The sequence below is a fragment of the Furipterus horrens genome, unplaced genomic scaffold (assembly GCF_987537825.1).
Source record: "Furipterus horrens unplaced genomic scaffold, mFurHor1.1.pri manual_scaffold_7, whole genome shotgun sequence".
Lineage (NCBI taxonomy): Eukaryota > Metazoa > Chordata > Mammalia > Chiroptera > Furipteridae > Furipterus > Furipterus horrens.
Genome location: NW_028327177.1, coordinates 48,182,094 through 48,205,647, shown reverse-complemented (window position 1 = coordinate 48,205,647; position 23,554 = coordinate 48,182,094). Strand labels below are relative to the sequence as shown.

At 38.1% G+C, this 23,554-nt stretch overlaps 1 protein-coding gene across 1 annotated transcript in view; it reads left to right on the top strand.

Moving 5' to 3' along the window:
* TGS1 (trimethylguanosine synthase 1) overlaps positions 1–23,554 on the top strand; it is a 56,577-nt gene that overhangs the window by 18,646 nt on the left and 14,377 nt on the right. The window contains exons 7-12 of the mRNA XM_090283688.1: positions 1,501–1,675; positions 3,392–3,698; positions 10,433–10,582; positions 12,835–12,978; positions 15,680–15,896; positions 16,775–16,853. Of these exons, the coding sequence (XP_090139814.1) occupies positions 1,501–1,675; positions 3,392–3,698; positions 10,433–10,582; positions 12,835–12,978; positions 15,680–15,896; positions 16,775–16,853 (1,072 nt within the window). The remainder of the gene's footprint in view (positions 1–1,500; positions 1,676–3,391; positions 3,699–10,432; positions 10,583–12,834; positions 12,979–15,679; positions 15,897–16,774; positions 16,854–23,554) is intronic.

Here is a 23,554-nt window from a genome sequence, read left to right as displayed (position 1 = left end):
TTGAATCCAAATTAGTTCAGAAATAAATGCTCATAATTATAATACTGTGAATACTTTTTAGAAAGCTAGTGGTTGTCTCTTACATATGGTACTTCAAGGCAGTTGTAGTTCATATAATAATTTAAGACTAGAGATCATAAAGATTAGTAATATGAAGAGTTTTCCTGGTATTGCCATGTATAAATTCCTGGCAGAATTTCTTTTTACCCATATGTAGTTTTATTGAGAAATTACTTGAGTAGCAACCCTGGCTGGTTTGGCTCAGTGGATTGAGCGTCGGCCTGCGAGCTAAGTGTCGCTGGTTCGATCTTCCAGTCAGGGCACATCAGAGAAGGAAAACTCTGACTCCAAAAAACCTCCGCTGCCTTGCGGCATACCTCTTCAGGGGAAAGGCTAAGGGAGTAAACCCCGACAGAAAATCCGGAGCCGGAGTCCCTAAGGCGGTTTGACGTTGTAGTCAACACCGGCAACTCCTGCGGCGCACCTGAAGCCAAGCTGTATTGACTCCGTCTTTCCCTTGGATTCTTCAGCTGCGAAGAGAGGGGGGGGTCTGCTGCATGGGCAACAGCAGACCCTCCATATCACCCTGCCCAGGCTCTGTAGCTTCAGCTTCACTGGAGAGGACACTCCAGTGTCATCACAAGATATCGATTCAACACGGGAGGAGACAGATACCATGTCACTCCCGAGTCGGACTGCACAGCCATTCTCGGCGGTGCAGATAGACTCTTAAGAAGCTACACCATCGTCTCTCGAGACGGATGGCTGCCGACGACTTGAGTAGCTCTTGCTAGTGTATACTCGTAGAGATTTATTCTCTTGCCTTGGTCTTATTTCCCCTCTACTTAGAGCACTGAATTCTACCTAAAAGGGAAGGAAAAGGTGTGCTTTTTACAAAGAAGTTTTGAACGCAGCTAGAGGATAATACCTGACATTTAAAAACCAAACTATTGAGGAGTTTATAAGTGCTTAATTGTGTATTATACTCTAACTGTCTAATAGTCTGATAGCAGATATGTATCTTTTAGGACTGGAAAAATGTAGATGGTTAAATCAAAAGACATTCGCTAATTATTTTAATAGGGGTTTGCTTTTTAGTCAGTTCAGATTGATTTAGGTTAGGAATTTAGTGACCCCTTTTAAGATAATTCAAACCTATCCTGATATGTGTTAAGGAGCTTTGGCATCATCTCACCAGCTGCAATGGCATTATACTTTATTGTTAGTTCTTTATTACATGTATATAATTTCTGCTTTCTGCTCTATAAATGTTGATATTGCCAGCTTTGGTATTTCACATTTACTTGAGAATTTACACAAGCTAGACCTTAAAGTGCATTTCGAACTTTATTTCACAATTTCCTAATTTAGAAAAGTGAAATTAAAATAGTGGCTGCTAATAGAAAAGTAGTAAAAACATTAGATTTATTTTATTTTCATACGAAGAAACAAACTCATAGAACTTAAGATTTGAGTAAACTTCTTTTGATTTGATCACAGATATGGTGGAATTTCAAATTTCAGTCATAGGCGAGTCAGGTATCTACAGAAAAATGTGAAGTATAAATCAAAGTTCTTGGACATGAGAAGACAAATAAATATGAAAAACAAACACATCTTCTTTACTGAAGACACAGAAAAAACGTGTTTCAAGAAAAGTAAAGCTTTGAATAAGGTATGTATTTGTTTTATATTTACAGATAGAATTTCATTTTTTGTTTCCCTCCTTGAAGTTCTTGTTTTGAAATGAGAACCCTGTTTCTGCCAGACATAAGGACACATAAAACTCTTTTCCACTTGCTTCCTAAAGGCGTGTACTGTATGAACTACATTTGAAAAAGATTAGTTGAGGATAATATGGAAAGGGGATATTTTGAAAGCTACAAAGTAGTAGAGAGAGTCTAGGAAGATAAATAGGTAAAATTGCCTTGTGTATATGGTAACAACAGTGGAAATTGCTCATGTTTTAGACTAAGTAGAATCCTGGAAACCCAATGTCTGATACAGCTTTTATTGTAATCCTTAATTTTGAGGTCATCTGAAGGTGATTGATTAAACTTTGCACTAAGAAGTTCATGCTAATGACATGAGACTCAAGGCTAATTTGGTGATTCACATTGTTAACTGGACTATTCATATCCCCTCTCTTGGACTTTGCTGTACTTGTCCAACTAACAATTAAAATTACTTTTGCTTTGTTTCGATGAGTGATTCTTTCCCATTGAAGAAAAAGAAAAGCACCTTCCAGTGAGCAGAACCTTTGTAGTAGCCACACCTCCAACAGCTCTTTTCAGAACAAAATCTCAGACCCCATAAGGACTCTGTCTTTCCCCTTGTGTACATTAACCTTCTTAACTTCAATATTCTTCCAAAACATACTACACATGTAAAGCTAGTCTTATTTTTATCATATTTCAGATTGTTTGGTTGCTGGTGATATGTTAATATTTTAGTGGCCTTACTTATTGGAACAGATTTCCAGTATCAGTTCAGTCAGTCCAGTAGGACTTTTTATAATGTGTTAGATGTGATAGTCCCCATATATTCATCTGTAGATGAAGAGCAGCAGAAACATAACTGCTAAGTATTACTGAGGAAAAAGATAAATGTGGCTGTTGTATCCTTAGACAGCTGATTGATGTATAGGCACAGTCCCCTCAAAGGAAGATTTAAGGTGGTTGTCCAGACCCATCTTCTGTCTATGACTCTCGTTCTAATTTCCTAACTCTTAGGAACATCAAGAAGATCTGTTACGACGATAGCAAGGAAGTATATATCATCAGACCTCGAGTCTCGTAAACATTTAATAGAAGAAATCTAATTTTTAGGAATCATTTTACCGACTCCACTCCTTCATTGAAAGGCAGCTCACATTCTTTCCAAGAGAGCAGTGTTTTTATTCTTATAGACAGATTGGCACAAAATCTTTTTTAGAGTTCATCTTAGGTACTGAGTATCATTTAGCATAGATAATAGCCTGAGCCTTGCAGAAAGCTCTATGTAATTTGAAAAATTAATATTAATGACTCAACTACACTTAATGGTAGTAGCACATAGTACAGTTACATTGTTAGAAGCCATTATGGAAAGCTACTAGAAGAGTTTAGCTTTATCCTCTTAGTGTTAATTGATAACAGGAAGGCCATAGTCTTGTGTATAATCTAATATTTTCTTCTTTTTAAAGAAGTCTTTAACGAGGTCACGGTATATGCAGACAAAAAAGTGTAATTAGCTTGGATTTACTTACTCATATTAGCTTGTATGATACAGTATACTTATCAGAGTTAATAACTGTGATGCAGTTTGTCAGTCAAGTCACAAATGAGAAAGCAGGTAGGAATAGTTCGTGTAATTGGAATTGGTTGATGCCTGTAACACCTTAAAATTTCAGGTAGAAAAATTTCTAAAATGGGTTAATGAACCAATGGATGAGGAGGCATCACAGGAGTCGATTTCTCATGACAATGTGCAAGACACATGCACAAGCAGTGATACAGAAGAACAAGAAATGTCTGTTACCAAAGGGGACAAGCCACTGGAGTTGAGCAATCCAGAACCTAAGGAGTGTCATGCCATATCTTCAGCTACTGAACTTAAAACAGAAAAAAGTGAAGGGGACTGCACAGTAGCAGCTATTACAGATAAGGAGGATTGTGTTTTTCAGGATATACCAGATTCTCTTCAGTTCGAAACTGAAGGTAAGACTAAATATGCTTCAACTTGATAGCGGATTTAAATAAATAACTTTTTTTTAAATTTGAGCTTAAGTAGCATTCTTTTATGTTTAATTTTTAAAGTTATTTTAGATTTTGCTTTCATTTTTAATTTTCTTTCCCACTAAGCATTTTTTTTTTTTTTTTTTTTTGGAAGTGCTGCTCAGATTTTTTTTTTTTTTTTTTAGTATATTTTATTGATTATATTGTTACAATCGTTCCAACCTTTTCCCCTTTGCTCCCCTCTGCCCAGCACCACCCCTCACCCAGCAATGCCCCCCACCCCAGTCCATGCCCATGGGTCGTACATTCAAGTTCTCTGGCTTCACCCTTTCCTATATTATTCCTTTTTTTAAATAATTAATTAATTAAATTTTTTAACAATAAAAAAACAATCCCTCCCTCTCAGACTTAAGACCCTTTATAATCTTATAAAGGACAATGGGCGAAGGTCTCGTGCTCCTCTAGCTGCTTCAAGCTGGACACGGTCGTCGTCCTACCTACCCTTGGGTCCAGAAATCCCTAATAAGAGTGGGGGTGTGGAGGGGACAGTGGCCTTCCCACATGGGGAGGATCATGCAGACTCCAGGTCAGTTGGCTGTCCCCGGACAACGGCGTGCTTGGTTTAACAGGCTGACATCCTTGTCGTATTCTGGGGACAACCAATTTGGCAACATGGTTAAAAGACATCATTCAGTCCATAACCACTAAATGACAAAAAGCAGGTATTAATTTTTCAATGTCCCACATTAGGGGAAAAAAGGGCTTCTTTGGAGGAAGGTGTGCCAGGCACGTCTCACCTGTCCAAAACCCTTTTACCCATTATACTCAGTTTGGGCTGAGGGAAATATTTTAGGTTTCCCCCCACTTATACCTCTGGGCCCTTTCTGTCCAAGCCATTAGGACAGAAATAGGACAGAAAAGAGAAACCAGTTTTAAAGTGAAGCCCACAGACCACCCCATTCTTCACCAACCCAGACACTTAGTTCACCACTAAACATTTTTGTTTGTTTGTTTTTCTATTATCGTCATCCCACTTTTTTCCTCATTGCTCCCCCCACCCTGTCCACCCCTTCTCCCACAGTCAATCCCCACCCCGTTGTCCATGTCGATGAGTCATTTATACTAGTTCCTTGACTAGACCCTTCCCCATCTTACCCCCCTTCTCTCCCTCCCTCCTCCCCACTGATCACAATTAGTCTGCTACTTGTTTACATGCCTCTGGTTCAGTTTTGCTTATTTGTTTGTGTTGTTCATTAGTTTCCTGTATTAGGTGATATCATGTGGTATTTGTCTTTTGTTGCCTGGCTTACTTCGCTAAGAATAATTCTCTCTAGTTCCATCCATGTTGTCACAAATGGTAGGAGTTTCTTGTTTCTTTCTGCTACATAGTATTCCATTGTGTAAATGTACCACAGTTTTTTGATCCACTCATCTACAGATGGGCACTTGGGTTGTTTCCAGCATTTGGCTATTGTAAATAGTGCTGCTAAATATAGGGGTGCATAGGTTCTTTTGAATTGGTGTTTCAGGATTCTTCAGGTATAATCCTAGCAATGGAATTGCTGGTTCAAAAGGCAGTTCCACTTTTAGTTTTTTGAGTAAATTCCATACTGTTTTCCATAGTGGCTGCACCAGTCTGCATTCGCACCAGCAGTGCACAAGGGTTCCCTTTTCTCATCCTTGCCAGCACACGTTGTTTGTAGATTTGTTGATGATGGCCATTCTGACTGGTGTGAGGTGGTATCTCATTGTGGTTTTTATTTGCATCTCTCCGATGGCTAGTGTTGTTGAGCATTCTTTCATATGCCTATGGTCCTTTGCCTATTTTTTAATTGGGTTGTCTGTCTTCTTGGTGTTGAGTTGTAGAAGTTCTTTATATATTTGGGAGATCAGTCCCTTCTCTGAGGTATCATTGGCAAATATATTTTCCCATATAGTTGGTTCTATTTTCATCTTGCTGATGTTTCCTTTTGCTGAACAGAAACTCTTTAGTTTGATGTAGTCCCATTTGTTTATTCTTTCCTTTATTTCCCTTGCCTTAGGAGATATATCAGTGAAAATATTGCTGCATGGGGTATCTGAAATTTTCCTGCCTATGTTTTCCTCTAGGACTTTTATGGTGTCATGGCTTACATTTAAGTCTTTGATCCATCTTGAATTTATTCTGGTGTGTGGTGTAAGTTGGTGGTCTAGTTTCATTTTTTTGCACGTCCCTGTCCAGTTCTCCCAACACCATTTGTTGAAGAGGGTCTTTTCACTTCATTTTATGTTCCTTCCCCCTTTGTCAAATATTAGTTGACTGTATAGACATGGGTTTATTTCTGGGATCTCTCTTCTGTTCCATTGATCTATATGTCTGTTCTTATGCAGTACCAGACTGTTTTGATTACTGTGGCCTTGTAGTATAGTTTGGTATCAGGTATCGTGATTCCTCCTACTGTGGTCTTTTCCCTCATGATTGCTGTGGCTATTCGGGGTCTTTTTTTGGTTCCATATACATTTTTCAAGTATTTGTTCTAGATCTGTGAAATATGTCATTGGTATTTTAATAGGGATTGCATTGAATCTATAAATTGCTTTGGGTAGTATGGACATTTTAATGATGTTGATTCTTCCCATCCATGAACATGGTATATGCTTCCATTTATTTGTATCTTCCTTAATTTCTTTCTTCAGTGTTATGTAGTTTTCTGAGTATAGGTCTTTTACCTCCTTGGTTAAGTTTATTCCTAGGTACTTTATTTTTCTCGTTGCTATAGTAAATGGGATTTTTTTTCTAGTTTCTATCTCTGGTATTTTATTGTTGGTGTACAGAAATGCCTTCAATTTCTGGATATTGACTTTCTACCTTGCTATTTTGCCAAATTCACCTATTACGTCAAGTAGTTTTTTAGTGGAGTCTATAGGGTTTTCTACATACACTATCATGTCATCTGCAAATAATGACAGTTTTATTTTCTCTTTTCCAGTTTGGATGCCTAAATAAATAACATTTTTTAGATGGTCTTCCCTAGTGTTCATTTATGGGTCACCTAAGGATTCACAGCTACTGATTTTTAACTTGAGAGAAAACATATTAAGTAATGTGCTAATGGCTATGGTTTGGCACCCAGAGTGTACTTCTTTCTTGGCTGAACAAGCATGATAAAATCCAAAGTAAAGCATATAGCAAAATTGTGTTTTAGTACCTCTCTGTGCCATTAAGACTAGTTTCGGCCACTACACTCTGTCTCATGGGCTAAACGTGGGCAGACTATTTTACCCTTATTCAAGTTTAGTATTGTCCTGGTTTTTGTTTTGATCATTCTTTTTTATTTTATTTATCTTTTTTGTAGCAATTGTGGGTAGTGTTAATTTGTTTCTGGATGTACATTGACATAAAGTATTTATAGTAGTTAGCTATAATGAGTGGAGAACAGTAGCATTTTTACTTTATGCTCTTTTGTACTATTTGACTTTATTTTAAGCAAATGTTCTTTTTTTTTTTTCAGATTTAATGTGTTTTATTGATTAAAATATTACATTTGTGCCAATTTCCCTTCCCTCTGCTCCCCTCCACCCGGTGGCCCCCCTCCCTCCAGTTGTCCCCCCCTTTTAGATTATGTCCATTAGTTGTGCATACAGTTCCTCCCAACCTCTCTCCGTCTATTTCATTCCCTCCTACCATGATCCCCAATTCCTATATCATCTCCCTCCCTCTCCCCACTCCCCCTCCCTGTTGACCTCCCCCCAATATGCTTCCCATACCCACAGTTCCTTTTCCACTCTCGTTGCCTGTTTAGTTTGCCTTTGTTTCATCTCCCTAGCTTCTGTTTTTTAAACCAGTCCCTTTAACATCTCATATAACAGTGGTTTGGATCTAATGAACTCTTTCAGTTTTATTTTGTCCTGGAAACACTTTCTCTGTCCTTCTATTCTGAATGACAGTTTCGCTGGATAGAGTATTCGTGGTTGTAGGTTTTGGATTTTCATTACTTTGAATATTTCTTGCCAGTCCCTTCTTGCCTGTAGGGTCTCCCTTGAGAAGTCAGCTGATAGTCTAATTGGGACCCCTTTGTACATAATTCTTTTCTTCTCTCTTGCTGCTTTTAAGATTCTCTCTTTATCTTTAATTTTTGACATTTTGATTATAATGTGTCTTGGAGTGGTTCTCCCTGGGTCCAGTCTCTTGGGAACTCTCCTTGCTTCCTGGACCTGCAAGTCTATTCCCTTCCCCAAGTCTGGGAAGTTCTCCTTTATTATATTTTCACTCAATTTTTCAAGTTCTAGTTCATCTTCCTCACTCTCTGGCAAACCAATGATTCTTATGTTGGGCCTTTTATAGCTGTCCCAGAGGTTTCTGATCCTCTCATTGTTGCTTCCCATTTCCTCTCGCTGCATTGGTTGACTGCTTGTTCCTTCTCCATATTCCAGTTTGTTGAAATGAACTCTGGATTTTTTTTCCTCACCATCTGTCTCGTATGTGGTTTTGTTCCTTTTGTTATGAGTGTTTTTCGCTTCTTTCTTATCTTTTTCCTGCTGTTTTGTGAATTCTGTAAGCCACCTGATAACAATGGCCCAGAACTGAGCCTCTGACAGGTTTCTTATCTGTTCATCTGTCAGGTTCTCTATCTGTTGCCTGGTGAGCTGTGCCACCGGGATTTCTATAGTTGTCTGCCTCATTTTGACAGATGCTTTTTGTTTTCTTGGGCCGGCTGTAGGGGGCAGTGCCTGTGTACGCGTCACAATTCAGCGACCGGCGCCTGTCCGCGACCTATTTCGCAGCCCTGTGGTGCTTTCTTTGGGGGTGGGGGTCCAAGATGGATTCACACAGTTATTCAGCTAGGAGACCGGGATCCGTCCTCCCGCCCTCCTGGGCCTCACTGTTCAAGGGGATGCGGTGGCTGCTTTCCCCAGCACTGGGGTCGCACACTGCCAGGGGCTTGACTGCCGCTGGGCTTTTCGCCACCCCGCCGCTGACCGCAAACGGCGCTGCCCTCTTTAACTCTTACCTGCCCAAATGGCACCGCTGGTTTATAACTTCATATGTTGGGCTTCCGTGTAGTTTTATTTTCTGGAATTTCTAGTTATCCTTTGTTTTGAAATAGTTGTATTCCTCTCTAGTTGTAGAGGGAGACCTAGCGTGTCCGTCTAAGCCTCCATCTTGGCCGGAAGTCCGCAAATGTTCTTTTATAATTAAAACATAATAATTGTATTCAGTGGAATATTGAGGCTTTTATAAGGTAAAATTTTCACTTGAAATAATATTCAATTTTATAAACGAGTTATTTCAGACTTGCCTAATGAAACGATTATATTTATTTTGATGATTTCTTTCTTAGGAATGAATGGAGCTAGTGGCCCCTGTTTCTTCATGTGTGTGTGTGTGCGTGTGTGTGTTACAGACCTATGATATCTGTGTCATATACTTCCTTGATTTTCTAAACAGCATACTTAAGATAGTTAAGTTTTTTAATTAAGCAACTATTTTTTATTGTACAATTTTTTATGTACAACTTGTGTTCGTGTGATACTTGCAGATTTTTGAAATGCTTTTATGTGCCTTATTCTCATTTAATGTGTGAAGTAGCCCAATGGGATAGGTGGAATTAGTTCCAGTCTATAAATACGGTAAGTAAAAGTAAAGTTCAGAGAAATTAAGAAGTTTGCCTAAGGTCACAGAGTCAGTAGTGGCATAGCTGGAGGTCAGTACCAAGTTGTCTGATTCCTCAATCTCATTTTTTCACCCTCCCCTAATTTCCTAATTACCACTTGTCCTAATGTTGGTAGTTCTCACTTGGGATGATACCACCATCTTGGGCATTTGGGAGACATTGGTTGTTAGAATGACCTGGGGAGTTTTGGCATTTAATACTTTGGGTTACTTAACACTAAACTGTGTGCAGAATGGTCTTGCACATAAGGGTAGTTCACTCAAAATGTTAGTGTTGCCTCTCTTGAAAAACTTGCTGTGCTTTGCTGTTGACCTCTTTAACTATTTGCGATGATCATATTAAGACATGGTCCCATCTTTGAGGACCATTTAAATGTGATAGAGCTTTATTTGTCAGCATCACTCTTTGTTATTATATTTAGCTATGATAACACTGTTACTTTCTAATCTTTTCAGCAATGAAACCAAATAACCAAACTAATAAAAATATTTTTAAGAAAAAGTCAGTCTCTGAATGTTTTTATGTTGCATGGAGCTAGTGACCTCTGTTTCAGTTTCTCAGGGCACTATGACTTCTAGGTCATGGCTGTGTTCAGAGGATAGATGTAGCTGAGAGTTAGAGCTTAGTTGGTCCTTAGGAATTTTATTTTAAAGAAAGGAAGGGAGATGTTTGCATTTCTATAATTCACCAACTAAAGCAGTGTTTTACCTAACAGAAGTAATAACTTTTATACCTATAATAGTACGTATCTTCTAAAGTAAATAGGTAAAATATTACTCAGTCATTTATACCTTTTGAGAAATTAAAAATTGGAACTCAAAGAGCCTAGAGTACTTTTCCAAGCTTGGGGAGCCAGTAAGTAGCAAACTAGAGTCTGTAATCTAAAACCAGCATGATTTCCATTATGCGTTCCTGCTGCTCCAAGAGCATCATTGCACACATATTCTAGAGTTCAGTTCCAAATTATATTTATTTGATATAGCTACACTTTTATGTAAATTCACCTGTGATTTCCTTTTTTTCATAGTATGCATCTGTATTCTTTATATTCATGTATTGTAGTTGAAATTAAAAAGAAGAAGAAGAAAAAACAGAACAAAAAGGTAATTGGTCTGCCTCCTGAGATAGCTGCTGTTCCTAAGCTGGCAAAATACTGGGCCCAGAGGTACAGGCTCTTCTCCCGCTTTGATGATGGGATTAAATTGGACACAGGTAAAGTGTATATGTAATTTTTAACTTTATTTTGAAATAATTTCAAATTAGGAAATTTTTCATATCCTCTTTACCCAGATTCAGCTGTTTAACATTTTGCCACATGTGCATTATCATTCTATGTATGTGTGTGTTTCTGATCCAGGGACCCCTAGCCTTTAATTAAAACTTTGTATTTTCTAGGAACAAGGATATTTTTATGTAATAGTGGTAATATTATAAATTTAATATTGTTACAATATTATAACCTACAGTCCATGCTCTGGTTTTATCAATTATCCTAATCGTGTCCTTTATAGCATCTTTTCCCTTCCAGTATAGGGTCACATATTGCATTTAGTTTCATGTTTCTTTGGTTCATCTTTAATCTGGGATAGTTCCTCAGCCTCTTGTATTTCAGAATTTTGACATTTTCCAAAGAATAACAGCCAGCTGATATCTATAATGTCCTCTATTTGGGTATATACGTGTTTTTAAAACTTCAGACTCAGGTTTAATCTCTTTATTTGTAGCATCTTGGGGTAGATAGCAAAAGGAATTGATTGATTATTAAACTGAGCTACTAAACAGAGCAGCAGATAAAGAAATACCTAGTGGAGAAATATGTAATTTAATGAATTAACATTAGAAACTTTGAATTCTTTTTCAAGTTTTCCTGCTCTGACCTTGGACAGCTACCTTAACTCAGTTATGCAAATTGATGCTTGTTTTCATATTGAAATTAGGTGTGTATTAACGTTCAAAATCAGGAAATCTTGATTACTGGTGGACTTTCAGGGGTCTGTGGACCTCTTATAATTATTTACAAAATGTTATATATTGAAAATAGTGCAAAGGAGTTTGTTAGGAGAAATAAGACTAGATAAAAACTTTTAATTCTGGCCCTAGGCAGGTGGCTCAGTTAGTTGGAGTGGCATCCCATACACCAAAAGGTTGTGGATTCGATTCCCAGAGCACCTATGAGAGGCAACTAATGTTTCTCTCTCATGTCAGTGTTTCTCCCTCTCTTCCCCCCATCTAAAAAACCAATAAACATTTAAAAAACTTCTAATTTTGTAAGAGGAGTGAATATTTTTATTCTAGCAATGAGGAACCATTTAAAGTTTTGATAAGGAAAAAGAAACAGGAAAATTGGTACATCATTTTGTTCAGAGAAATATCTTCCTTAAAAATGCGAATTTCTTCTTTTGGGAAAGAAGGAGGGCAGCATCCTCTTTCCTCTGAAGTGGTCATGGGACATGGGACCTCATTTCTGAAAATGATGCTGGTTCTGCTATTGCTACAGCTTTGCAGCCTTCTGCTGTCAGCTCCTTGCTTTTCCTGGCCCTTTAGAAATGTTTGAATTTTTCCAAAGTGTCCAACACAAATCTGGTTTCTTGCTTCCCCATCAGGAATGAATTAAATGGGAAACTCAGTAGAGTCTGAGGAGTTGATCAATTAGAATGGCTAACTTTAGTTTTCATAGCAGATAGTCGATAATTAATGCCTCAAACATAAAAATCAGAATTGCATGCTGGAAACAACCTAAGTGCCCATCTGTAGATGAGTGGATCAAAAAACTGTGGTACATTTACACAATGGAATACTATGCAGCAGAAAGAAAGAAGGAACTCCTGTCATTTGCAACAACATGGATGGAACTAGAGAGAATTATGCTTAGTGAAATAAGCCAGGCAAAGAAAGAAAAATACCATATGATATCACCTAATACAGGAAACTAAAGAACAACACAAACAAAGGAACTAAATAGAACAAAGAGCAGAATAGCAGTCAATAGAGGGGAGGGGAGAGGGAGAGAAGGGGGATAAGTAAGGGAAGGGATTAGTCAAAGAACCCGTATAAATGACTCATGGACATGGACAACGGGGAGGGATATGATTGCGGGAGAGGGGGTGGGTTGGGTAGGGGAGAGAAACTAGGGGAAAAGGGGACAACTGTAATTGAAAAACCAAAATAAAATTTAAAAAAATCAGAATTGCAGTCAGTTATTGGAGATATATCGCAAAAGAATCAGACCAAAATTAAGGTGGTGGTTTTCTGTGGAAAATGGGAAAAGGAGTGGTACTTCTCCTTTTTATAATAAACTTTGTAGAACTTTTATTTAAACCATGTTATTTATAGTCTTGAAAAGAGAACAAAGGGTTTTCTTTGTTTTGTTTTTAGTGTATATTATCTGGTAATGTTTGCTATGTTTATTCTTGCCTTGGCTTATTGAAATTGAACATCTTAACAGAAATATTCTTCCTTCGCAGAGGGCTGGTTTTCAGTTACACCTGAAAAGATTGCTGAACACATTGCTGGCCGGGTCAGTCAGTCCTTCAAGTGCGACATTGTAGTGGATGCATTTTGTGGAGTAGGAGGAAATACCATTCAATTTGCCCTAACTGGAAAGAGAGGTAATTAGCCTTCAAAGGAAGAAAAGTAAATTATATAATTTATTCAGTAAATGTTTCATTTTGTTACAGCTTATTTTTGTTGATATTTAATATACATTTAATAATTAATGCCAGATATTTAAAATGTAATAGCTAGCATATATGAAGCATACACTTTGTATCATACAGATGTATACGCTTAATATGTATTAATTTATTTAGTCAACAGTCTTGTGAAGTCTACCTTTTACTATGTGCATTTCACAGATAACTGAGAAGTAAAGAGATGAAGTAATTACACAGTCCCAATCTTGGTGGAGCCAAGATTATAACTTTACAGAAAAATAAAACATTAAAATGGGGAGACTATTCTCTAAAAGAAAAGAAAAATAGAGAATCCCAACTTTGCCACTCACTATTATTATGACTTCGGACATCATTCAGCCTTAATTTAAAGGAGACGTTAACCTGAGATAACGTCTGTGATAACCTTTCAGCTTTAACATTCTAAGATACTAGAAGTCTTTTAAATATTAGATCATCCTCTTCGATATAGCCTGACTTTGGAATCACAAAAAAGAAACCCTCTATTACCATATATATTCCAGGAACTCTTTCAAGTAAGTAGTACATGTTCTCTTTCTCATGGAAAAGAGAATTTAGGAAATTGAACAATCTGCCCAAATTGACATAGCTGACTTGTGAAACCAGGACTTTTACTTTAAAATGTAGTGTAGTGTGATATGTTAAGGACATCAGTTAAGTCATAGCCTGAAGATGGTTTTTCCCCCATATCTTTATATTCTACAGATAGCTTCCATTTCAGTAAATTTCAATTGTCTCATTAATTTACATAAAGGTTTTAAAAATGTTAACTAGGAAAGCATATAATTCTGAAAAGGATAATATAAAAACTAGACACCCTGGCTAGTGTGGCTCAGTGGATTGAGTGCCAGCCTGCAAACCAATGTGTTGCTGGTTTGATTCCCAGTCAGGGCACATGCCTGGGTTGTGGGTCAGGTGCCCAGTTAGGGGGACACAAAAGGCAACCACACATTGATGCTTCTCTCCCTCTTTCCCTTTCTAGAAATAAATAAATAAAATCTTTTTTTAAAAAGCTAGAAAATGATGAGGTGAAACTCAACACTGATTTTTAAGACCAATGCTAATGAACTATGGCTCTTATTCAATCACTCCTATGCTTCAGAGCATGACATTTGCTAACTTTATATGGTCTCCTAAGAGAAAGCTGTTTTCATATTTACTGGAATAGTTATTATTTTCTTGTTTTCCCTAAATTCACTATTCACCTTTATTCCCACTAAACTTTTACTTAGTTGCTATCTATGCATCTATCCAACTGAATGGTTAGAGAATTCGCAAAGTTTTGCATTTTGCTGTTGTTGAAGGTCTCTTTTTCCTTTCTCTGTATTCCAGTAGTTGTGGATCCATGCTACCCAAAAGAACTTTCTGTGAAGATGGAAATGTTCTATATCTGTACTGTCCAGTATAGTACTACTAGCCACAAGTAGCTATTGAGCATTTGAAATATGGCATTGTGACTAAGGATCTAAATTCTTACTAATGTTTAATTTTAATAATTTAAAGGTAACAGCCACATGTGATAGTGGCTACCATTATTTGACAATGCAGGTCTATTATATATAGTATCATCCAACGTTTGTCAGCATTTCAGTTATGTGAGGACATTGAGTGCTTACATTCTGTTAGGCCTAAAAAAAAGCTTCCAAGGAAAGTCATAAAAACATGAGGATAAACTGAGTATATTTGATGTTCAAAGTCATTTTTTTCATTGAATTTTTGGTATTGTCAGCATCTTTTCATCTGTCTCTGTACTGTCAGTGTAGCAGATTGCATAGCTGAAAAGAACATTTTTATCTTTTCTTTTATAAATATAAATTTTAGTTTATTTAGAACACGAAAAGAATAGCATTGTAAATGCATAATTTTGCAACATAGGTGCTTGTATTTATTGCTGAAGTTTATTTTGTGCATTAGTTCCCGTAAGTATTAACATATTTGAAGCCACCATGTCTGGAAAACAGCTATGTTTCCTTGGCAACCATGGTGTATGCATCAGGGTTCCACTTAGCACTTCCAAATATAAAATATTGCCAGTAACACACTGGTGCATATGCAGGTGCACTTACTGTAAGGCATAAATGAGGTAAATTTAACTTATGTTTGCATTGCTAATTATGAAATTGCAGTAAATTAAATGAAAGCCCATTTGGTGAAAACATAAGGTTGGCTGTTCCCTCTACCTAAAATGTCTCATTAAACATCATCAGCAGACACTTTTACATTTCTTCTTCATAAGTTGGCTAAAGAGGTCCATCGAAATTTGTTTTATTTTGCTTTTCTGTGAAAGCTGTCAAATTTGTCTCTTTTGGAGTTTGCCTTATTTTGAGGCGATTGGTCTTTTCTGAAATCTAAGCATTTATAGGCTTTATGTGGAGTCGGGATCTTTTGATGTGTTCACTGCTCAACCTGTACCCTGCACAGAGCACAGTGCTAACCACCTGTTTGGCTCTCAGTAGATACTTAGTGGCAACTGTCTCTGGTGTGTGAGACCAAATCTTTGCTTAGTCTTTCAGAAAAGATTCTTGTAATTAAATAAGCACATTGATCAGAAGATGAACTGTTGTGTGTAACTACTAAGCATTATCATTCAACTCATCTTTTGTGTTCCCATTCTTAGTGATTGCCATTGATATTGATCCTGTTAAGATTGAGCTTGCTCAGAATAATGCAGAAGTTTATGGGATAGCAGACAAGATAGAGTTCATCTGTGGTGATTTCCTGCTGCTGGCTTCTCATTTGAAGGCCGATGTTGTGTTCCTCAGCCCACCTTGGGGAGGGCCAGACTACGCTACTGCAGAAACCTTTGACATAAGGACAATGATGTCTCCTGATGGATATCCTTTGGAAGTACTAAGAATTTTCTCAAATGTGGTAGCGGAGAAGAATGAGTGTGTGTGTGTGTGTGTGTGTGTGTGTGTGTTTGAAAGAAATTAATAAAGAAGAGAGAAGCTAATAGCATTTGATAGATCCTAGTTTGTTTTACATAAAAAGCACATATGGAAAAGTTAACTGGTGATGGATCTCCAAAAGTTACAGCAAATGTGAGGCATATTTCCGTTGATTACTATCCACTTTTACAATTACAAAACAAGAACTAGAAAGCATTAATTGTTCTGAATTATTGTCTGGAAATTGGGAATTTCCTGGAGACCTGTCCCTAAAGCCTAGATGACTATCTTTTAACTCTTCTTTCACTCATACTTGTGCTAATTCTCTGTTTATCATCAAACTTTTTTAGTTACTCTTCCAAGATACTGAAGCAAGCCTTTGTTTCATAAAGAATAGCATTTATATTGTTTGTCCCTTTACTCTCCAGAGGAGCGATCTCTTTGACTCTTAACAGGAAACATGCTTCTAAATTACTAGTTAAAATTTAGAATGTAGACTATGATGAACAGTTTTGTATCTTTATTTCTTACTGGAAAGAGGTGGTATTGTGTTTTCCTGTTCTGTTTGTACAAAAACTAGGAAATGGCAAGAAGAGAAAAAGTGTGTATTTTTTTATTCTTGGTTGCCTACCACTAAAATAAATGAAAAATAGGTTTAATTCCTAACCTCTGACTTGTCGGGGATAGTATGCTGCTGAGTTACAAAATCAGCTACTTAATTAAAATGTTTGCTTTATCAAAATACATTTGAGTTACGATACAAGAAAAGAACTTGATCAGAAATTAACTGTTGTTTTTGTCACTTTTCCTTAACTGTTGTCCACCTTTGAAATTTTCAGACTTTCCCAGAAGATCACTAATAATATTGTTTTTTTTCTTCCAAGAAATGCTGATATTGACCAGGTAAGCCATCACTGAAAAACTTCTATGAGCCTTTGGTATAACTGTTACAGAGTGGGGGGGGGGGGGGGGAGGAATACAGGGTATTGCTTTAATTTAGAATGTGTTTATGAGAAGTCCTTGGCTTTTTGACTGTTATTAAAAAACTGGAAGTGTTTGCCAGTTAAATCCTGACCTATTTCATTCTCTTCCTCTCCACTGTTCCTTGCATACATAAACAGAAACAGCATGCTGGGCCCATATGTCCAGAAAGAGTGATTCAATGTGTTGTGTTCATATACGCACACCTAAATTAGCCAAGATCTGTCTCTACTGAAACCTGCTTTGAGAGTAGATGTTTCAGGTATTCCTGAGGATAGTTACCTAAATAGAAATATAGAGACAAATAAAACTTTATTTGGCCAGGTTCAATTTCAACTATGGTCTTGGGGTATAGGACACTTGACTAACATTAAAATATCCTCATTTGGTTCTTACCATAAACATTTATTTTAATCATGTTATTTTTCTCCCTAATAGAATTAGATCTAGTGTAATAACTGCCTCATAAATATCTGATGGTATCTTTATTACATGCTTTTATTGAATTTTAAATAAACACTACATACTGCCTTGTGCTATGCATCTGTTAAATCTTTTGTCTTTCATATTCTGCATTTTACAAGTGTTGATAGATGTGGGTTTTTCCTTTCTCTCCTGTCTGACTCTGAGAACTGACCCTATCATTCTGAGCTTTTTCATCATATTCTAGAGAAATTATCTCTATTATTTGTTCAACTATATTTTCCTTATCATCTTTTTTCCTTTTTCTGGGACACCTACTATGTGGGTGTTAGCTTTCCTCAACTGTAATTTCTAGTGTTCTGAGAGATTACTTCAATCTGGTCATTCCTCAAGTATATATATTCTATTATCTATCCCATCTATTATGTTTTTAGTTCAATCATTATATTCTTTATACTTATTATTTCTGTAATTTTTGCTTCCTTTTGCATTCTGATAGTATTATAAGAAGTTTACATTCTTAATCTATTTTATTCTTTATGCATACAGTTTTATATAATTTATAATCGAGGTTGTTTTTCTTCTGTGAAATACTTGTGATCCTCAAATGTCTTACTGGATATCGTTGATTCTCAAATAATGCAAAAGGATAAGAACAGGCCAGAATCCAGTGTCAAACTGACTGCACTTTAGAATCACTGGGGACACTTGACTATGCCAGCCCCACCCCAGAAATTGATACAACCAGTTTTTTTAAAGCTCCCTGAGTGACTATAATGTATAGCCTGTTTCAAGAACCACTGTTGAAGTCTGTATCAGCCCCAATCAACTTTAGGAGATGAAGGTAATTAAAGCTCTTGGGTTGCTGACTAGGCACCACAGACTGCAGTTATTTATCACAAAACATCATCTCAAGACATAGCCTCCCCCCTCCCAACACACACCTCTTTGTGGAGAGCCTGGACAAAAGCAGCATTTAAAGGCTGTACCCTTTAATCTTAGAATATAATTCATTAACTCTAGGGGTTTGGAAATGGGGGAGTGAGAAAGCAGCTGCTAGGGTTAGGTCCCAACTGTTTCAGTTTCTCACAACAGAACATCTTTTTAGACTGCCCTAACTCTACTCCTGAACATAGACCAGATTTCACAGTCTCTGCAAGTGAGGCAGCGTATACTGTTTATATAAGGCAAAGGTAGTGGATAGGAAGGAGCAAAAGCAGAATTTCAAGTTTCTTGCTTTCTTTCCCGTTATATCTTCACAGAGGCACAACCCTCCATCCTATACATATTCAAACCATACCAGGTCTCCATAATTTTTGTTTGTTTGTTGGTCCCCCCCTAGTGTCTCCAGAGCTGTCTTATGGGACTTAATAGTCATACAGGTTCACCATATTCCTGGGGATTATAAAACAGGTTCATAAATAGTAATAATAATGCAGTGTTCTTATAAGAAAGGTAGAGATTAAATGCTCTTTTTGGTGGGTGACGTTAGAAAAGGCCCTGGGTGATAGAGCATGTAAACTGGACTTTGTTTGTTTTTATTTTTTTAATATGCTTTATTGATTATGCTGTTACAGTTGTCCCAATTTCTTTTCCCTTTGTTCCCCTCCACCCAGTGACCTTCCTCCCTCCAGTTGTCCCCTCTACTTAGTCCATGCCCATTGATTGTGCATACAGTTCTTCTCAACATCTTCCTGTCTACTCCACTCCCTCCTACTATACTTATTAATTCTGTACCATCTCCCTCCCTTTCCCCCCTTCTCCCTCCCTGCTGACCTCCCCCCAAAATGTTCTCCATACCTATAATTCTTTTCCCACTCTCAGTGCCTACTTAGTTTGCCTTTGTTTCAATTCCCTAGCTTCTGTTGTTGGTTGTTGTGATACAGTTTTCATTTTAATGTTCATAGTTGTGATCCTCCTTCTTCTAAACAAGTCCCTTTAATATCTCATATAACAGTGGTTTGGGTCTGATGAACTCCTTCAGTTTTACTTTGTCCTGAAAGCACTTTCTCTGCCCTTCTATTCTGAATAACAGCTTCGCTGGATAGAGTAATTATGGTTATAGGTTTTTGCTTTTCATCACTTTTAATATTTCTTGCCAGCCTCTTCTTGCCTGCAGAGTTTCTTTTGAGAAATCAGCTGAGAGTCTTATTGGGACCCCTTTGTATGTAATTCTCTTCTTCTCTCTTGCTGCTTTTAAGATTCTCTCTTCATCCTTAATTTTTGACATTTTGATTATAATGTGTCTTGGTGTGTTTCTCCCTGGGTCCAGTTTTTTTTAAACTCTCTGTGCTGCCTGGACCTATAAGTCTTATATACTTCCTCAAGTTAGGGAAGTTCTGCTACATTATTTTCTCACATAATTTTCAATTTCTAGTTGTTCTTCTTCATCTTCTGGCAACCCTATGATTCAGTTGTTGGCCCACTTATAGCTGTCCCATAGGTTTCTGAGCCTCTCCTCATTTTCCTCACTTTTCATTTCCTCTTTCTGCACTGGTTGACTGTTTGTTCCTTCCCTCTGTTCCGATTTGTTTATTTGATCCCTGGTTCTCTTTCCCTCACCACTAGTTTCATATATATTTTTGTTCATTTCAGCAGGACTAGCCTTCATTCCTTCCTCGTCTTGTTTAAGATCTGCTGTTAGGTCTGTAAGCATTTTTATAAGCAAAGCTCTGAACTGTGCCTCAGAAAGATTTTCTATCTGCTGCTTCATTAGATTAGATATTTGCTGTCTGGTCATGCTGCATCACTGGGATCTCTATCATGATCTGTGCCATCCTGACAGTTTTGTATTTACCTTTGCTTCCTGGGCAGGGCTGTCACAACTCCTACGCTATAAGGGGCAGAGCCCTCTGCACTCATCACAGCCGGGCAACCCTTCTCACCACACTGTGGCATTTTCTGTGGGGGTGGAGGTCCAAGATGGATTCCTGCCTGTCACTCTCCGCTGAGAGACCAGGAGCCTCCTCCTCCGTCTCCACCCCCTTTGGCCCTCACAATCTGAGGCAATGGGGGTCTGCCTTCCCCGGCATTGGAATCGTAAGCTGACGGGTCTGGTCTGTAGCCAGGGATGCTCCCCAGGTGCTTCTTGCCTCCCCTTAAACACGGGTGTCTATGCTTACCACTGTCCTACCGCTGCTGCCACCGCCAGCACAGCTTGACCTCTCCACCCCAGCTTTACCCCTCTACCCGTCCAGATGAGCACCATTTCTCCATAACTTCATACATTGGACCTCCATTTATTTTCTAGAACTTCTGGTTATTTCTGGTTTTGTGGTAGTTGCATTCCTTCTTAGTTGTGGAGGGAGACGTAGTGTGTCAGTCTAGGCCTCCATCTTGGCCGGAAGTCTCCTTGTAAACTGGACTTAAATTTAAAGATTAGATTGTAGGAATTGAGGAGAAGGTGGCAAGAATGTCAGTTACATGGAACTGGGAATATATGGGTGATATTTAGGTAATGGGCTAAAAAAAAGATATTAAAAGTTAGGGAGATTGGAGTTTAGTCTCAACCCTGTCACTTACTAGCTTTCTAGTGATAGTTTTGAGGAATAAATGTAATTAAGTGGATAAAGCATTTATCCCAGTACCTCTAGCTTATAAATCTTCAATAAAGTCATGTCTTGTTACTTAGAAGAGCCTATTATGAAATTGTGGAAAGAATGTAAATGTTACTAAGATTTTGAAAAGGGCAACATGAAAAATGACATTTTCTCTAAAGGAAAGAATAGACAGCTTTAATTTTTCTGAAATTTTAGAATTTAATTTATAAACATCAAAGAATATAGATTTTTCTTTCTCCTATCAGAAACCAGATCTACTCACTTGTATTGGACATATTTTCACATTAATTGGTAACACTTCCCCATCCTTGGCTTATCTGCTTAGTCTTTGGACCACTGGTTCTCAGCTCTGGTTGCAAATTAGAAATACCTTAGTGACTTTGTTTTTTAATAACAGTAAAACGGAAAATCCAGTCAAGGTGGCACTGTAGGCAAACGTGGCCTCACCTCTTCCCCGAACCACGTAAAAATTACAAGTAAAATATAGAACAACTATCAGCCAGAACCATCAGAAATTCAAGTTGAATGGAAGTCTGACAACTACAGAATTAAAGAAACCACCACCATCCAGACTGGTAGAAGGGGTGCAGATGTGGAATGGGCTAGTCTCTCATACATGTGAGGTAAATAAAAATTGGGAAGAATATCTCAGGAGCAAAGAATCTCAGCACCACACTAAACACCCCCAACCCAGGATTCCAGTGCTAGGAAAATAAATCCCCACAACTTCTGGCTGCAAAAACAAGGGGGAATTGAGTTAGTGGAAGAAACTGCTGAAGCCCCAACCAGTTCTTAAAGAAGCCACACATGGACTAACCTACTCAGACTCACTCCCTCAGAGCTCCAGCACCGGGTAGCAGCTTGAAAGGCACCACTAGTATACAGGGAGAAACTGAAGTGTCTGGCATCAGACCAGCATAGGCCATCGTCTCTTTTCTAAACACCACCCCCCCACCCCACCCCTAGCCAGCAAGTTGGTGCCATATCTGAGACTCCATCAACCTGGCTAACACTGTTTGACCCGCCTTGGAGATCCCCAGAGACTCAGCCCCATCCAACTTACCGGCCCACCCAAGCTGCTTTCCCATTTGAATGGCTGGTCTTGACTTATGCTTCACAACTTACTAAATCCTGTGAAACAGGCAACAGCTGGCCTCAGTGAACTCCAGGCCAGCACTACCAGCAGCCAGCTTAAATTCACAGCTTGGCTTCCCCTGGGAATCTCCAAGCTCATCACAAGTAACAGCCATCTCAGGTTGCTTTATGGCTCATGCAGGGTTGCCCTGGGCAAAACACAGGTGGAGCTGATTTTGGCCTGCACCACATGGGAAACCTCTGGGCCAGTGCACCCAGTGGACAGCTACAGACCACATAAGAGCGCTGCCACCCTGAGCCTGCACAGCTGATCCTCTACCGAGGGTGGAGGTTGGTGGTCAGTATACACAGTTATTCCTTACAGCTGACTGGCCTGGGTAAATCCCTCCCATTGATCTGTCAATAGCAACGAAGGCTCAACTGCAGAGGAGGGTGTACTTGGCCCTCACAAAGGGCACACTTCAAGTACCCAGCTTGGGTGATAAGAGAGACTGTGTGCCACTGGACCCTACAGGACACCTACCACATTAGACCTCACTACCAAGACACAATCAAAGCAGATCTACATAAAACACACAAGCATAATACATACAGGGAGGCTGCCAAATTGAGGAGGCAAAGAAATATCTCCCAAATGAATGAACAAAACAAAACCCCAGAAAAAGAACTAAACAAAATGGAGATAGTCAACCTATCAGATGTAGAGTTCAAAGCACTGGTGATCAGGATGCTCAGAGAAATGATTGAGTGTGGCCATAAAATAAAGGAAGAAGCAAAGGTTATACATAGTGCAATTTTTAAAAATACACAGGGAACCAACAGTGATCGGAAGGAAACTGGGATTCGAATCAAAGATTTGGAACAAAAGATAGAAATAAACATTCACCCAGATCAGAAAGATAAAACAAGAATTGAAAAAAAATGAGGAGAGGAATTGGAATCTCTGTGACAACTTTAAACAAATCATAGGGGTGCCAGAAAAAGAAGAAGAGCAAGAAATGGAAAACTTAGTTGAAAAAATAATGGAAGAAAACTTTCCTAATTTGGCAAAGGAAATAGACCTACAAATCTAGGAAGCAGAGTCCCAAACAAGTTGGACCCAAAAAGGACTACACCAAGACACATTATAATTAAAATGACAAAGTTTAAAGATAAAGAAAGATTCTTAAAAGTAACAAGAAAAGAAGAGAGTTACCTACAAAGGAATTCCCATAAGAATATTGGCTGGTTTCTCAAAAGAAACCTTGCTGGTAAGAAGTATTCAAAGTGATGAAAAGTGAGGACCTACAACCAAGATTACTCTATCCAGCAAAGCTATCATTTAGAATGGAAGGGCAGATAAATTGCTTCCCAGACAAGGTAAAACTAAAGGAGTTCAATTTCACCAAGTCATTATTACATGAAATGTTAAAGGGACTTATTTAAGAAAAAGAAGAAGATCAAAACTATGAACATTAAAATGGCAACAAACTCACAACTATCAACAGCTGAATCTAAAAAATAAATACAAAAACAAACTAAGCAAACGTCCAGAACAGGAACAGA